At 43.9% G+C, this 16,161-nt stretch overlaps 1 protein-coding gene across 1 annotated transcript in view; it reads right to left on the reverse strand.

Moving 5' to 3' along the window:
* MTMR10 (myotubularin related protein 10) overlaps nt 1–16,161 on the reverse strand; it is a 44,485-nt gene that overhangs the window by 10,360 nt on the left and 17,964 nt on the right. Inside the window, exons 6-12 of the mRNA XM_030878420.3 lie at nt 13,329–13,419; nt 6,981–7,164; nt 4,952–5,039; nt 4,782–4,870; nt 2,261–2,391; nt 1,078–1,147; nt 411–481 (exon numbers count right to left, since the gene is read on the reverse strand). Coding sequence (XP_030734280.1) covers nt 411–481; nt 1,078–1,147; nt 2,261–2,391; nt 4,782–4,870; nt 4,952–5,039; nt 6,981–7,164; nt 13,329–13,419 — 724 coding nt within the window. The remainder of the gene's footprint in view (nt 1–410; nt 482–1,077; nt 1,148–2,260; nt 2,392–4,781; nt 4,871–4,951; nt 5,040–6,980; nt 7,165–13,328; nt 13,420–16,161) is intronic.

Here is a 16,161-nt window from a genome sequence, read left to right on the forward strand (position 1 = left end):
GCTGGCTACTCAGTTCAGTCCATTTCGTGATACCAAACTGTTTCTTTAAAGTCACAATCTAGCATGAGCCAGAGGCATTTCAACTAAAATTTGTATGAATCAGAAAGATAGCAAGATTAGAGAGAAAGGATGCTCCGCCGAGATTAACACTCTGTCTGAATCCAGTGAGGGATGTGACCCACCCTTGCCATAATACAGGAAGGCAGATTTAACACAGGGCAAAGAGTCTGACTCCTTTCTGTTCTGTCTGAGGTCTTTGTGCCGCTGTTTAATAATGTGCGGGATCTGTAGTGTATCTATCTGGTGGCATGCAGTAAGTAGGAGATGGCTAAGATGCATGTAATTACTTGGGTGTGGATCTCCAGTCAAAATGGCTGGCCGGGGGACCAGTGTTGTCAGTAATGAATTACCTTGTAAGACTACAGACAGACGCTTGCTTTCCAGCATATACACAAGTTCTGCTGAATGTTTAAGGAATGCCCTGGAAAGAGAAATGGAAAAATACTGTTAAAAACCAAATTTCCACCACGAATATATTTTTTAAAGTACGTGAAGTCAAGCAAATCTGATCTTTCACGATACATGTTTATATTCTCTATAACCTTTTGGAATTTCTTCAGTATTTATACGATTCATCAACAGAGTACAGTCTGATTTTTATATCAGGGAAATTCATTAACCTTTGTTGATTTACATAACATTCTTGATATCACCAAACTATAAAGACGGGGAAGAGATCAGTGGTTCCCAGGGGACGGGGATGGAAATGCTGGGGCTGGGGGTGGGAGCCTTGGTGACGGAGCAGCTCTGCATCCTGCCTGTGCTGGTGGTCACGTGAATCTACACACGGTAAAACTGCACAGAAACACACATGAGAGCACGTATAAACTGGGGAGACTGGATAAGAACTGTAGTTTGTACTACTGTCCGTTTCCCGGTTTGATAACCATAGTCTACTTATGTAAGCCGTTGCCACCGGGGGGCTGGTGAGGAGTGCATGGCTCTGTAATACTTTTGCACCTCCTGTGACTTGATAATTATTTCAAAATAAGAGAAAAGGAAAGCAATTGTACACACCTTACATATTCTAACCACCGTGTATTTTCCAGTGAAGACAGCCATTTCTCTTCAGTTTCTTCAAATGGTTCTGTAATTAATATAATTATACATATATAATTATACACACGCACATATATACAGGCATATAACACTTTCAGGCTTCTTAAGCTTATTTTTCATGATCAAATTGAGAGCTAGGTGATACATCAGTTTTTAACATTTAAAAGTTGGCTTTAAGAAAGTGTTACGCCTTTGCATTTAGTCATAAAAACATTTAAGAAGGCACGTCACAATTCTATAAGAAACAAAACAAAGCGTTCCCCAGACCTCCATCTCCTTCCCTGTGGCTCTCCCAGGGAAAGCTTGGAGAGTCTGTCGGCCTCCGCCCCCTAAGCAAGTGCTTAGGTGACCCCGGCCCCCTCCTCAGCTTCCTCACTGTAGGCCTGCCCCTCCCTCCCTCCCTGCTGCCAGCGCCCGGTTCTCATGTCCTTGGTGGCTGACCCCTGCAGGAAACGGGGCAGCTTCCTGGTGGGGCCTGTCCTGGCCTGTCTCGAGGTGCCCCTCGCCTCACGCTTCAGCCACATGCTGCTCACGGGACGGCTGAAAGACACAGTCACTGTGTTTCTTAAGCACACCCCCTCCCAGCTCTCCTTCCAAGCCGGCGCCAGTCCTGCCGCCTGGTGACAAGGGGCTCTCTCTCTGTGCACACTTCACACCAAAGGTGCTTTCAAGTGAGTCATCCCTCCAGGGTACATCGAAAGCACCCCATAAGCATCTGCTCTAACAGACATATGGGAACTCTGAGGCTGCACAGATTATAACATGGCTCTGTTTGGAATTCATGTCAAGTCACGTATCTCAAAATATAACTGAATACATTAAGGTCTTCGTAAGTCTGTCTGTGAGGTAGTAGGCTGTTCTACTGAGCAGACACTTTTACAGAAGCATCCTACCAGACCTTTCATGATCTGAAAGTGACTTAATTGGTACACTTTTCCTACAAAACTAAAAGCAGCTTAAACTTCATTTTCTAAGAGCTCCTGACATTCTCATACAATAGTAATTTGTACAAATATTTCAACGAGCCTCTACTTAAATATATACCTATTTCTAAATTTTTAAGTAATGTCACTTTTCCTGACATGCCTCATATAATCACCCATTCATTATTTACATATATATAAAATAGAAATGAAGTTACCATTAACACACAGTTGCTTAAGTTTTACAAAAGCCGCCTGTATTTCTTGGATATTGGGCAAGGTTTTATCCAAATCTGATTTGTAGACATCACTCCTCTGCGGATGACTTTTAGTTATGGCATTACAAATCCTAATAAAGACAAAATCCTTGAGTCACTACTCATTCATGTATTCAAAACATATTTTTTGAGTGCTTGCTGTGAGCCCAGGCACTGCTCTGAGGGCTGGGGACAGAGAGAGGGACATGCAGTCTGTGCTCTTGGTGGGGGGAGGGGGATAGAGGAGAGACGACAGGCCGTGGTGAACGCTGAGGGTGATGGAACAGAGTGGATGCAGGTTAGCTCGGGTCACGTGGTGAGAAAACGCTCCTCCGTGACGATGATACCGGAGCTGAAGCCCAAATGGCCAGGAGCTGTGCAAAGACGGGGGACAGTGTTCCAGGCAGAGGAGCTGCTAGTGCAAAGATCCTGTGGTAGAACAGAAGCCTGGCTGTTGGAGAAACCTAGCGAGGGCCAGTGGGGCGATGATGACGTGTCTGAGGGAAAAAGGGTGGAGATGAGGTTGGACAACAAAGAGAATCTGTCCTAGTTACAAAGAATAGAATAGCTGAAAAAACAAAGGGAATTAAAGTAATTCTTCGCTTAAGTTAAATAATTAAAACTGCCACCGGTTCTAAGGTTTTCTAGTTAACAGTGTTGCAGCCTTGCCTTTCATAGCAACACTCCTGACGGAGCACTTAATCAGCGACATGTCCACAAGGCAGGACAAGGTAGGACAGAATGGACATTAATCACTAATGTGATTAAAGCGAAATTTAAATCCACGAGAGAATACGGACCTGTGGGACTGCAGTCACCCTCTCCAGAAAACTGAAGGGTCATTTGAGGGTCACTTGATAGTTATTTGCTTCAGCAAATGTGGCTGTCAGTTATGGCACTGTGGAAAAAACGGACGACCTGGCTGTCCCAATAACAGACTGTGATACACAATTTCTGAGGCTCTCTGAGCCTGTTTTCTAAGATCTTTTCCTTTGTTCCTCATTTATTGGACAGGTATTGAATAAATATTCAATTGCAGGTATTTCCTGGGTGCTGAATATAGCTGAACAATGGTGTGCAAAACAGACACAGTTCTGTCACCTCACGGTCGCGTAAGGACAGGCAGTAATCAAACTGTAACACACACGTACAATGAGAAACCAAAATAAGTGTTAAGAAGAAAATTATAGTGATATAGCGAATGTGTAACTTGAGGCCAGATCTAATTTGGGAGACAGGGGAAGGCTTATCTTAAGGAAGTGATGTCTGAATGCAGGTGCAGAAAACGAGCGAGTACCAAGCGATGGGTGTGTGTGTGTGTGTGTGTGTGTGTGTGTGGCAGGGTGTGTGTGTGTGGCAGGGTGTGTGTGTGTGGTTGTGTGTGTGCGGAGTGCTCATTGACTAGCATGAAGAAGGTGGTCCAGGAGGAGGGGGCAGCACAGCCAAAAGTCAGGAGATACCAAAGACCAGCAAAACCCCAGGGCGGCCGGAGCCCAGAAGGGACAGGGCATGGTCCTGGATGAGACACGGGAGGAAGGATGAGGCCCCTCCAACACACTGGCAGAGGTGGAGCTGGGGTGGAAGGAGAGGGGTAAGGTTTCTGAAAAGTGAAGGACAGAATCTGATGACGGACTGGACGTGAAGGGAAGTGAAAGACAGGCATCAGGATGACTCCTCGGTTCCTGAGAGCAGGCTGGGGTTGGGGTGGGGGCAGGGGGTGCGTGGTGCCCATATACTTGAGTTTGGTTTTGAACATGAATTTAAAGGGACTTTGAGACCTCCACGTGGAAAGTGTCAACTTAGGTTGGAGATATAAATCTGACAGTCACTAAAGCCACTGATGCAGATGAACTTCTTTCAGAAGGGAATATGGAATGGGAAGGGGAGGTGGCCTGAGACAAGCTCTGTCGTGCCTGGAGACAGGAGGACGGGCTGGCAGGGGCATGGAGTGCAGCGGGGACGAGGAGCTTCAGGAGATGGAGGGGGGCAGAAGCCGGGGCCCGGGGAGAGCCTGGCCAACAGCGGTGCCCACTGTGTGAGGACGCCTGAGAAAGGCCTCCTGCTTCACCAACACGGAGGTCACTGGGGACTTCGGCAGATGACGACAAACTTGCTCACGGTAGCCAATTACACCACTTTTAGTTATCGTGACTTGGCAGACCTAGGACACGTTGAACTACACGAAAAATCTGATTTGTCCTCAAGTGTCTCAACTGGAAATCACTGCACTTTGAAAGTTCATTAGAAGCAACATTATAGAAAAGTGTCAGCAACGTAAGACCTTCAAGTGTCTTATAAGCCAAAGTATTAAATTACATTTAATATAACTTAAATGTTAATTTTAATATATTCAATTTTCTCCACAGTAATTCTTGTATGGAACACACAGTGCTTCCCAGCTATCTTTAGCTAGTCAGGAGGTTACTGTACTTCGCTATGACAACGAAAGATGCCCAAGTACCAAGGATTGTCTCCCGCTCACCTCTGGTCGATCTTCCTCTGCTGCAGCATGTCTTTTATGAGGGCCGTGCGCACAAGAGCACTGCCATTCGAGTGGCTCCAGCACCAGAACTAGGAGAGAAGTAGAGCCTTTACTTAACTGGGTGGAAAAATGGACAATAGTATTAATGAAATCCAACAGATATCACTTACTGGCATCCTTCTTCCAACAAAAGAATGGGAGAAGATCTTTAGATCTTGGTCTGCTAAAGAACTTGGCACTACAAAGTACTCTGGAAGGCTGGAGAGGAAAACACGAATCGTAATGTAAGAGCCTGTGCTTCAGGCAGGATAAGCGTGCTCTGCAGACCCCACATTTAATTAACGTGCACCCTACTCAGTGGCCGTGCAGTGGGCACCGTGGGTGCCACTGATGAGCCTAGACATCTCAGTCTAAAACACGTGCGAGGTGCTCAATTAACACAGTCGTTATACTCATAGCAGGGGAACAATCCAAAGGAAGCATCTGAAATATTTTCCAGAATGACTATTAATCAAACATATGCAATTTCTGAAAAACATGTCCATCATCGTTCTCTCGACAGGCTATGGGTAGGAGATACCAGGCACACCACACCAAACCAAACCAAGCCCACAAATCTCCCGAGAAGCTTCCACCCCCTTCTCATCTCCCCCTTCTCTGTTTCCCATCTCCCAAAGGCAGGTGGACTCCGGGATGTGGGTTAGAGAGCGGTTACTACCAGGCAAGCTCACTGCACCTGAAGACATCTCTTTTCCTTCCTCTGCTCACACGGCCAGGTAGGGGACAGAGGCAGGCCCTGTCACAGGCTTCTCAACACATAATGCACGCTGGCCACAAAGTTCAAATTCAAGGGGAGGCAGAGGAAGACTCAAGCCGTGTGCTCCCAAGCCCCTTCCTCAGCACTGCACTCCTAGAAGGTCCTCGTACTTTGTTCACAACACTGCTTATCTGAAAAAACTAAGGAGGACCTGAATGACATTAAAACAAAGCATCCCCCAAATCTGAATACTAAACAATATTAAACAAGTAAAAAATTAAAAAACAATTTTCTGGTCACTTTTGGAGGATTCTAGGAAACAGCTCCTTCTGAAAACTGGTTAAGTACAGGGGAAAAAGTAAACATTGATACTGCCTTCCTCATACAAACTGTATTTCAGGTACTAAAGAGCTGCTGAGAGAAGAGTTCGATAGAACTGGAATATGACAATAGCAATCCTCAATAAATAATGGATCTGGGCAATGATCCTCACTGCTAATGAATAACCATTTTGGGCAGCTAAACCCATTCTATAAAAGGGGAACTTAGCACTGGGTGGAGCAGGCTGACTGCTGTGGGGCCCACAGGTCAGTCAGCGTCACAATGATGCCTGGAGCCCCCATGATGCCACAGGGGGTGCCCAGCCCACCTGAGGAAGCGTTCTTGCCTCAAACCTGGAACTGAATCTAATTACAACTGACCCCTGAACAATGCCAGGGTTAGGTGTGCAGACCCTCTGCGCAGCCGAAAATCTGCATATAACTTATAGTTGGTATGTGCTTCTTCCACACCCATGGTTCCGCACCTGCAGATTCAACCAACGGGGATCCTGCAGTACTGTAGTATTTACCGTTAAAAAAAATATCTGTGTGGAAGTGGACCCACGCTGTTCAAATCCGTGTTGTTCAAAGGTCAGCTGTAATTATTTAAGCCCTTAGAGCTAGCTAACATTTCAGATACAGTAGACAGAGGAACACATTAAAGGACACCACAGTGATAAACCCAGAAATATCTAGAAAGGGAAAAAGTCCACAGAACATTTGACCTAGTTTTGTCAACAAAAAAAAAGGCAAGTAAAAAAAAGGGATGGAAGGAGACTATCATAGATTAAAAAGCCTGAGACAGATCATGCAAGTTCAATGTGACCCTGATCTGAACAAACCAACCGTAAAAGACACGTACAAGATACGAACGCAAATAAACACTGACTGGATGATTGACAATACTACTGGAATTATCAATTTCTTTCAATGGATATTGACATTGCAATTATGTTTTAAAAAAAAGTCCTTATCTTTAAAAACAAAATATTCATTAAAACATTATTAAAAATAAATATTCCATTAGCCATAACTTGAAAGTTATCAATGACAGCAGAGTTTGATGATTACTCCTAAGAAGTCACTCCCAGCCATGAACAACACTGTCAAAGCTGGACTTACCAGGTGGATATCATGTAGCCCTCGTTAATGGAACAAACTCTCCACCCGGAGGCACCTGTCCTCTTGACTTCTCTGTCCCAGTCAGAGTAAGTTTCAAACAGAGGAGTTTTTTGGCTGCTGCCATCCCCAACTCCAATGCCACCGCCGCCTCCACCTCCTGAGGGTATTCCATTAGCTTTGCTGGCTGTAAGAAAAAGCAATAGTATTAATTCTGCTTCAAATTCCCTCTCCTCTCTGTGCCTCCTGTCACAAACACACTGCAATGTGGCACCTCTTCCCTGTTTGTCTCAGGTATCTCCAAAGCCCCCCTACCCCTTCCGGCCGTCCTGGGCAAGGGGCGGCCCCCCCGCAGGACAGCCCACTGTGTCCCGTCCTCGTCCAGCTCGTCCCCACCCTGCAGCACCTTCGATACCCTGTCCTTCCGCTGGCTCTGCCTTCAATGCCTTCACTCACAAACGGGCAAACTTGGCTTTGAAAGGGCTTTCACGTGACCACACTAGACCACTCTCACTACTACGCTACACAGTTCCCCTCCCTTTTACTGGCCACCTTCTGAAAGGGTGACCGATGCCTGCTGCTCACGTTTCCTCCTTAACTTCCAATTGTCTCCTATCCCTACCGGTTTACGGACACCATTCACAAGCGTCCCTCAACTCCCTACCCCAAACTATGGCGTAAATCCAAGTCACTGCTAGTTTTCTCCCCACATTTTGCCTGGAAAAATAAATGCATCCAACAATCAACTCCATTCTCAAGCTGTCCGAATCTTTCATCTTTCCAGTGTTTACTTCTTAACCCTTCTCTATGTATGACTCGCTATGACATTCTTGGTCTCCTATATCTACACGATTTTTCTTTGATAAGGTGACATAGATTCCTTAGCCTCCACCAGAGTGCCAGTCCACTGGAGACTCAGCAGAGGGCCTGGACTTGACCTTCCTTAGCAAGGAGTCTTCTCCACTTGAGAGGCACGGCCACCTGCTGGGAGCATGCGCACAGCCTCAGGAGGGCCTCAGAGTGACCACAGAGAAAGAAGGTGTCCCCACAGGCAGCCTGATCTGGGTGACAGACGCCATCCCTCTCCTGGCCCAGGGTCTCCTTGTGCAGGCTGCAACCACGGCCAGTCTCTCAGCTGACAGCCCGACTGATGTTCTGCTGCACTCAGACCAGCCTGCAGCTGCCACAGGACACACTTCCTGAAATCAGGCTTTCAGGACGCTACCCTTGCCCCCAACTGTGCAATCATACTCATTTCCAACTGAATCCAGCAAACCTAAACAGCCTCTCTTAAAGAGCCCTCGCAGACCTGCCCTGTAACTAAAGTTTCTGCCCGTTACTGCCGAACTCCCATCCCCCTGCAGCCGTGAAAACCCTTCTTTGTCCCCTCAACATGCCACGCCCGTTCCCGTGGACCATTTACTAAACCTGGTGCAAAACAGGTATTTTCTGAGAACCTACCACGTGCTAAGGCCTGAAAACTGACAAGCGAGCTAAGATTTCACCCCTACTTTGAGGCGCTGGTGACAGCGCGCCGGGTGGACGAGAGCGATGCGGGCGGAGAGGGAAGCCCACTGTGGCTGGGGCTGCAGGCTGGGACGGGAAGGTCTCCGACCCGAGCAGCTCTGAGCAGAGTCCTGAGGAACCAGCCAATCCAAATGCTCGCAGGTGGCTGGTGAGGAGGAGACGGGCGTGCTAGGCAGAGCGGGACGTAAGACATGCGGAAGGACGGCACAGCACCGAGTAATGAACTACAGCGAGCACAGTAAGGGTGCCAGAGGTGGCGGAAGGGAGGCTGGGAAACGCGACGGGGCCTAGCCTCTCAACCCGTGCTGCACCAGACAGGAACCACCAGCCACACGTGCTGCTTAAATTTCAACTGAAATTTAAATTAAACAAAGATTTTAAAATCAGTTCCTCAGTTGCACCAGGCACATTAAAGTGCTCAATGGCCACATGTGGCCAGTGGCTTCTCTACTGGACGATGCAGGTGACAGAACATTCCCATTACTGGACGGCGCTACTCTAGATTATAAAGGGTCTCAGGTGCCGGGCTAGCACTTTTGCATTTTATCCTTTAAGTGGCATCAGAATTATAATGATGATGATTCTGATTTTAACCGAGCTTGTTAAAAATGAAAATGCCACTTCTAAGCCCGTATTCTGGTGGGCCACTCTGTCTCAGTGCCTGCTCTGGAGTAACCACCACCAGAGGACGTGCTGGGGAACTTGGGACTTGGGATCTCTCCAGAACACGGAACCTGCGTGGAACTTCCAGGCAATTCCCATTTCACACGCTGTGTAGCAGAGCACCAAAAACCACAGCAGCTAGTCAATACTAGAAAACCTAAGGAATTCATCATATGACCAAATTAAAGGGGAAAAAACCCTCGCAAGTGCAGAAAAACATTTGAAAGAGTCCAACACGTGCTCATGATATAAAATACAGAAAAATTTATCAAATTGGGAATAAAAGGGAATTTCCTTCACTTGATAAAGGGTACTTATCAGAAACACACAGCAAACATCATCCTTGTTAGAACCAGGAACAGAAACACTACCTGCTACCATCATTACTATTCAACATTGCACAGAGGTCCCCGCCATGCAATGACCACCACCACCAAGACACACTGGAACTTTGTAAAGAGCTATGTAAATACTTGGCAGCTCAGCCCTAGCTGGGAGTCCAGATCTGCATACTTTTCAGTGTTCTGAGGTTACAGACTTAGGAAGCTAGGCTGAGAACATGCTCACTGTTTACAAGATTGGTCCTCTGGCAAAACATATAAAATCTCAAGATCTAACTAACAGTAGGTGAATTTTTCTGAACACAAAGTGAGAGCAACTACAAGATCTAGTACTGTTTGCTATTTCACAGGTTTTACTTGTGTAGAACCTGTCCATTTCTCAGCAACCAGGACCAGATTTCTGACACACTCAACATCTTCAGTGAGAGCTTATTATGGAATGTGTAGCAGGTACCCAATCTGCCATTAGAAAGTCTGGAAATTTTAATGCTTTTCAGAAGGTCCCAGAGGCCCAATGCCTGTGGCCTGCTCTACTAGTGGATTACTAATAGGGGCTGCAGCAACACACTGGCCAAGCCAGTCGTCTTAGGAAGATCTGGCTCCCCTGACAGTTACCTGACTGAGGTTTTAGGACACCCCTCCTCAGCCAACTGAAAATGAAACAAGGTCAGCCCTCCCGACCGTCATTATCTTCTGTGACACAGTTCACAAGTCTAATCCTAGATCAAGTTGAAATGATCTTAGAGTTTCCACTTAACTACCCCCTCCATATTTAGAATGGCCTCAAGCAACAGTAAAGACAATAAAAGTTGTCAACAAATGAAAAGAAAGCCTATCGCTTTGATGACACTGCAGAAATGAGAAGTCACAAAGAAGGGTGAAGAAGGGGAAAACAGAACTGCGATCATTAAGAAGTTCAAGAGAGCGGAGCCAACAAAGTGGTTCAGACAGGAGATTTGGACTTTATGGGCCTGGGGTGGGGCCAGCATGGCTGTCTTTCTAAAAGCTCCCCCAGGGATTCCGGTGCACAAGGCTGGTGTACTCCTATTCCCGAGACACGAGGACCAATCACAACCATTTACAGCTACACTGAAAATATTAACAAAACTGACAAGCAACAAACTTTAAAAATTTCTACACTATTTCAAATGGATTTTGTCCTCTGTAAGTGGTTTTCAAATAAGCATCTAAAGGAAAACCTAATACTAAGACCCATGTTTAAAAAAAAGGATAAAATTACGAAGTAAAATAACGTCACTGAAAATGTCCATCTTCTGCTGTGAGCCTACACTGCACCTTGAGATTATGTCACTGCATCTGCAAGCAGGTGTCTGTCATGCAGTGGAGCTGCCAACACTGAGGCTGCAGGTAACCTGAGGTTTTCAATTCTTTAGTCCAGAAGTATAATCTGACATCTTATCAATTTTATAACAAAGATGGATCTGTATTTTTGGGACATTATTTGTCCAATAATAAGCTAACTGGTGAAAACAGCATCCTCGTGGTTTCTTTCAAGTTAAAAGAGCAAAAATAGAACCGTCGTTCCTGTCTGTGCCAGTGCCGCCTGCGGTGTCAGCATGCGGAGCGTCCCGAAGCCTGTGGGTGCTGGGCATCCCCCATACTTCAGGATCCTCGCAGAAGAACCTGGATGACTGGCTTTTCACTCAAGTGATGCCGAACACGAAAGAAAACCTCAGAAGGCCTAAGGCCAGATTCTTAGACAATTGCAGGGGACATCCTCTAGCTTCACATCTTATTTGTGGAAACAGCTTTGTCACCTACCTGCCTGCAAAAAGGACTTCTTTAATCCAGCCAATGAATCAAGGTGTCATCCAGAAGTTCAAGAGTGGATTATTGGGCCTCTTTCACTCACAAATTAATGAATTCTGACTGCAGTGTGTGGAAATTTCAGGCTTCTTTTGCTCTTAAAGGTGCAGTTTATGCTTCTGCAACAGCATGGAAGGATATGAAAGGATGTTACCCTATGAGGAATCTTAACAAAACTTTGGCCAAGTGTTATGTTTATGAAGTGACTGTCAAGGAGGAGGAGTCTGAAGGATGCAATATAAAAGTGTTCCTGAATATTTTAAGTGTTACTTATCAATCGTTATTTTCTCCACAAGCTACATATGAGAAGATACAGAGAAGTGACTGACGGGAATAAGGAAACCAGTAGTAGGAAAGCTATGGACTGAATAAACTGCTATCAACCCAGAGATGCCCACGAGGAACGGATGAAGACAACCGTGAGAAGTAACTGAAGCAGGCATCACGTCACCAAACACATAATGAAGTTCACTGTACTTGCTGAACATTGTGCAGAACTCATGGGTCTGTACCCTGGACTGGAAAAAGGTATCATCTACTAGGAAAAAGGTATCATCCAGAATTGGTTTTGATCATCAACAAATGCAAGTGGGAATCAAAGGCTCTCCTACGACTCTTGTGCCCCTTGAAGCTTTCATCTCAGTTACTCTCTCACATCTCTGGGTGAGAGTCCTGTTGAGGATAACCCTGATGATCACGGTCTGCAGCTGAAGATGCGCCAAAGGAATGTTTGCCTAGCTACTAGTGCGGATCTACAATACTTTATTTTCGGACGATAAGTGAATTTTCTTTATGTTAAGAAATGAACTTTAAAAATTAGTTGTATTTTTCAAGGCTAGATTACAATTAGTTGCACAGTGATAAGAAAAATTAAATTATAAGTATTTCGTTACCCCATTTCTGTTAGTACCATAAGATAAAAGCTATGACCTTTGCATATCATCCCTGTGGCGTTTACAGTGTACTTATACCATATGCATCTGCAGATACTGTGTATTGTTCCTACATTTTAATGAATTTACAATACAGTGATACTGGAATATACTTTTATTATACAGATTATTTAAATTACTATATATGTTCTGAGGTAACAAAATGTAAAGGACCAGTAAAATTAGTAATTTATTTTAGACCATGCTGGCTGGGGTGAACGGCCCTTTCACTATAAACGTGTAGCTGAGTCATCTCTCTCCCTTGAAGACTGGGAGAGCACATGATCCAGCAGGCAAATGGACATGTGGTCACTAACCTACGAGGAGCTAATGTCAGACATGACCTCATTGCTTTTTCTCTAGCCTTTTATGAGGTTAAAAAAAAAGAAAATTGGTTGATCAAAATTACAATTCTTTGTATATAAAAAGAATGCACAGAATTACACGATCACTTGGAATATTCCTTGGTGATGTCATCACTGACATGTATGTGTACAGAACTATTCACTTTTATAAAAACCGTTTAAAATACACTTGTCTTTTGGATGAATGCTCATCTTCCTTTCATGAATCTTATTCAGAAATATAAAATCAATATTTTGACAATCTTAATGAAGTCCACTAAAAAGTTTAGCCATTTCAGCTTCTGCATGAAATCACACCTTGCCAAAAAAGATCATGAGTTTCAAATATCTTTTAATTTTCTGCCAGTTTTCTTAAAAGATAAGATTACTTTAACTCAAGTTACCAACTAACAGGCGGGGAGGGAGAGGTATCTTCCTTCATCATAAAATACAAGCCAGTGACTACAGGCAAAATACTTAACATGATTCTCATAAGCCTATGTTTACAGTTGCTTATAGGTTCTTCCCCGTCACTTTTTAAATGTTATCTGACAAATGTTATCTCTTTTAGTATATAGTGCTTACTTCTCTAACAGTTATGAAGCTAATAATTCTACAATCATTAAAGCTCATGTACTTGGAGGCGTCTCATAAAACATAAGAATAAAATTTAGACAATGTAAAGTTAGTCACAATAGTTAATATTTTCATATTTACCTGAATTGTGGTATTTTTTCCCAACATATTCAAATGCAAAGAGTAGCTGGAGGTCTGTTGGCTGGGAATAATGAGCTATTGCAAGGCATACCTAGGAAAAATTCTACATTTAGAATTGATTTCAACACACTTAGTTAAATGAAATGTACAATAAGGCCTTGAGTGTGGGAGCGTCATCTGGGGCAGGGATTATAGACTTATTTCCATGTTTTCCTGTTGACCTAGAGTGTGAAAGAGCTCCTTAATGCCAGGGATTTCATTCATTGTTGTGCCCCATGACACTGTTTAATCTTTAGTGACTACATGCTAAGTATTCAGTAAGTGTTTGCTGAGTTGAATTTTAACAGGAATGTACTTTTATTCAGATAAACAAAACTTGAAAACTAATGAAGCATTCTCCAAAAAGGCAGTGACATATCCACTCCTAAAAAAAAGAAAAAGAGAAGTTTCATTTTTTATGGACTATAATGATTTAATACCATCAATTTGGAAGGCTTACTGTTAGGTATGAACTTTTAATGTTCTTACCTCATGCATTAAAAATCTAAACTTAATAGAAAAGCTACAATTTTTTCTTACAAAAAAAAATTAGTAAGAAATCCAGAAGTACATGGGCGGCTCAAAGAGGTACATCAAAAAAACTGTGTTTAAATAAAATGGTTTGAGACTATGCCTATGGTGGAAAAAGTGTGGGCTTTGGAATCCAACAGATCAGGGCTTGAATCCCAGCTCTACCAAGCACCTGCCATGTAACCTGTGTGAAGTCAACTCATCTCTTGGAGCCTCGATCTGCGCACCTGTACAATGAAGATAATACCTAGGCTGCGGTGAGGATGAATAACCTTGGCATACACCTGGCCTCGGGAGGAGGCCACGTGTGGAAACATGGCTGCGATTACCCTCTACTGCTGTTGGAAAGAATGAAAGATAGTGCTCTGTGCCCATAAAGCCCTGGACTAGACCATGGGAGAAAACACTCTTAAATGAGCAAAGAAGACAGAAGAAACTGAAGACATATGCAAGGAGAGAATAATAGAATGTTCTTACTTCAAAAGATTAAGCATCATTTAGAAGAAAAAGCATTAAGCCAGAATGATATACTTTTAACAGTGAGCAAGCAAGAAGTTTAGTTAATTGTTAGTCCATGTCAAATTAGCGGTGTCTGGGGTGGGTTGATGCAAATTCTATTGACTGGTAAGTATGTGTCAGTTGCTTGTTTAAAATATATTTTAAGAGTCTTCTATAGAATAAATGTTTCCTGTCTTACTAAATTAAAACATACATCTAAGAGAACAGAGTTATCATTAGTTTTAGTTTTGACTAACAACAACAACAACAACAACGAAGAAAGCTCCTTGAAACTTATGTAATGCCTATGGGAGAGCTTTCTATGAGATTCCCACCGAGGAAATTTAGGAGACAGTGACCTACATTCCCATCCCCTACCTGCTCAACAGTCTTTAAAGCACTTCTTCCAGCAGCAAACTACTGAAATCTACACCTTGAAAAAGTCCTCATCACTTCCTGTTCCTCTGGGCACCATATTTAGTTTATAAGCTTTGTTGCACTTTCCTCAAGATTCTTTTTCATTTTTGTCCCATTTTTCTACACCATCATAGTCACAACCTTAAGCCATACTCGCCTTACGGCATCTTTGTGGGTTTCCCTACATTCTTAAAAAAAAAAAAAAAAAAAAAATCAACAACACTTAAGGGTTCTCTTCCAAAGATCAAATTTTGACCAACAACTTTGTTCTCCGTATAATCTGCTGTGGTTCCCAGATACCTGCATACTAAATTAAACCTTCTTATTCTAGATTCTTCACCAAACCAGCTCTCCTCTACCAGCCATCCCGTGCCCTCCCCACCACCCCTCAGCCGTCCCTGGTCTAGAAGCACATATCGTGTCTCACTCAGTCCTCGCCATCCCCTCGGCCACACTCTGCTCGAGAAACCCTTCCCTGCTGCTTAGCCAACCACGCTGTGTCTGTCCTCACCAGCCTTCCCAGACTGAGCCAACTGCACAGTATTGACTGTGGAAACCCTCCCGTTCTCTCTGAATAACAATAGTTCCAATAGAAAGCATCTCTTCAGTTAACTGTGCTTATGGAGCGGTACTTTCCAGGTCTTCACCCAATAGTCATGAGAGTGGATAAAAAGGAGGACATAGGTTCTTTGTTTTACTTCTACCACAAAGTTCAATTACTCAAGGGCAGGCACCAGGTCTCCTTCCTTCAACAGGTATTTACAGAGCCGCCACCATGTCCTACGTCCTACGGATGCGGGAGTGAACAAACAGACACAAACCCCGTTCTCATTAAGCTTACATTCTAGTGGGGAAGACAGACACTAAACCAGAGAAACAGGAAAGACTACAGTAAATTAGACAATGATAAGTGCCAAAGGGGAAAATAAATCCAGCAGGGAAGAGGATGTACAGTGTTACAGTGAGGGAAGAAGAGAGCAGGTTAATAATTTAGAGAAAGAGACCAGGAGAGGTCTCTCTGCACAGATCTGAGGAAGCCCTGAAGACCCCTGCATTTCTGCCATCTCATCAGTAGCTTTCTGGAGGGTCTTTGTGCTTAACAGCTGCTGCACTAAAAATACTAGTTCACAAAATAAGTTACTAATATAGTCAGGAAAATGCTCCAATTCAATAATACTAGATATCACTTTCTCTGAGACATTCAGAAAGCAGTCATGGGCCTTGTTTACACAAAAGAAATGCACACATCACTGATGATGGAATATGTTTTTTATGGCCACAAAGCCTATCTGCTAGGCAAAACCCAACGTAGCCCATTTCTAAAAAGCCCTTAAAATAGCACAATCTC

Source organism: Globicephala melas, chromosome 2, assembly GCF_963455315.2.
Source record: "Globicephala melas chromosome 2, mGloMel1.2, whole genome shotgun sequence".
In the NCBI taxonomy this organism is placed as follows: domain Eukaryota; kingdom Metazoa; phylum Chordata; class Mammalia; order Artiodactyla; family Delphinidae; genus Globicephala; species Globicephala melas.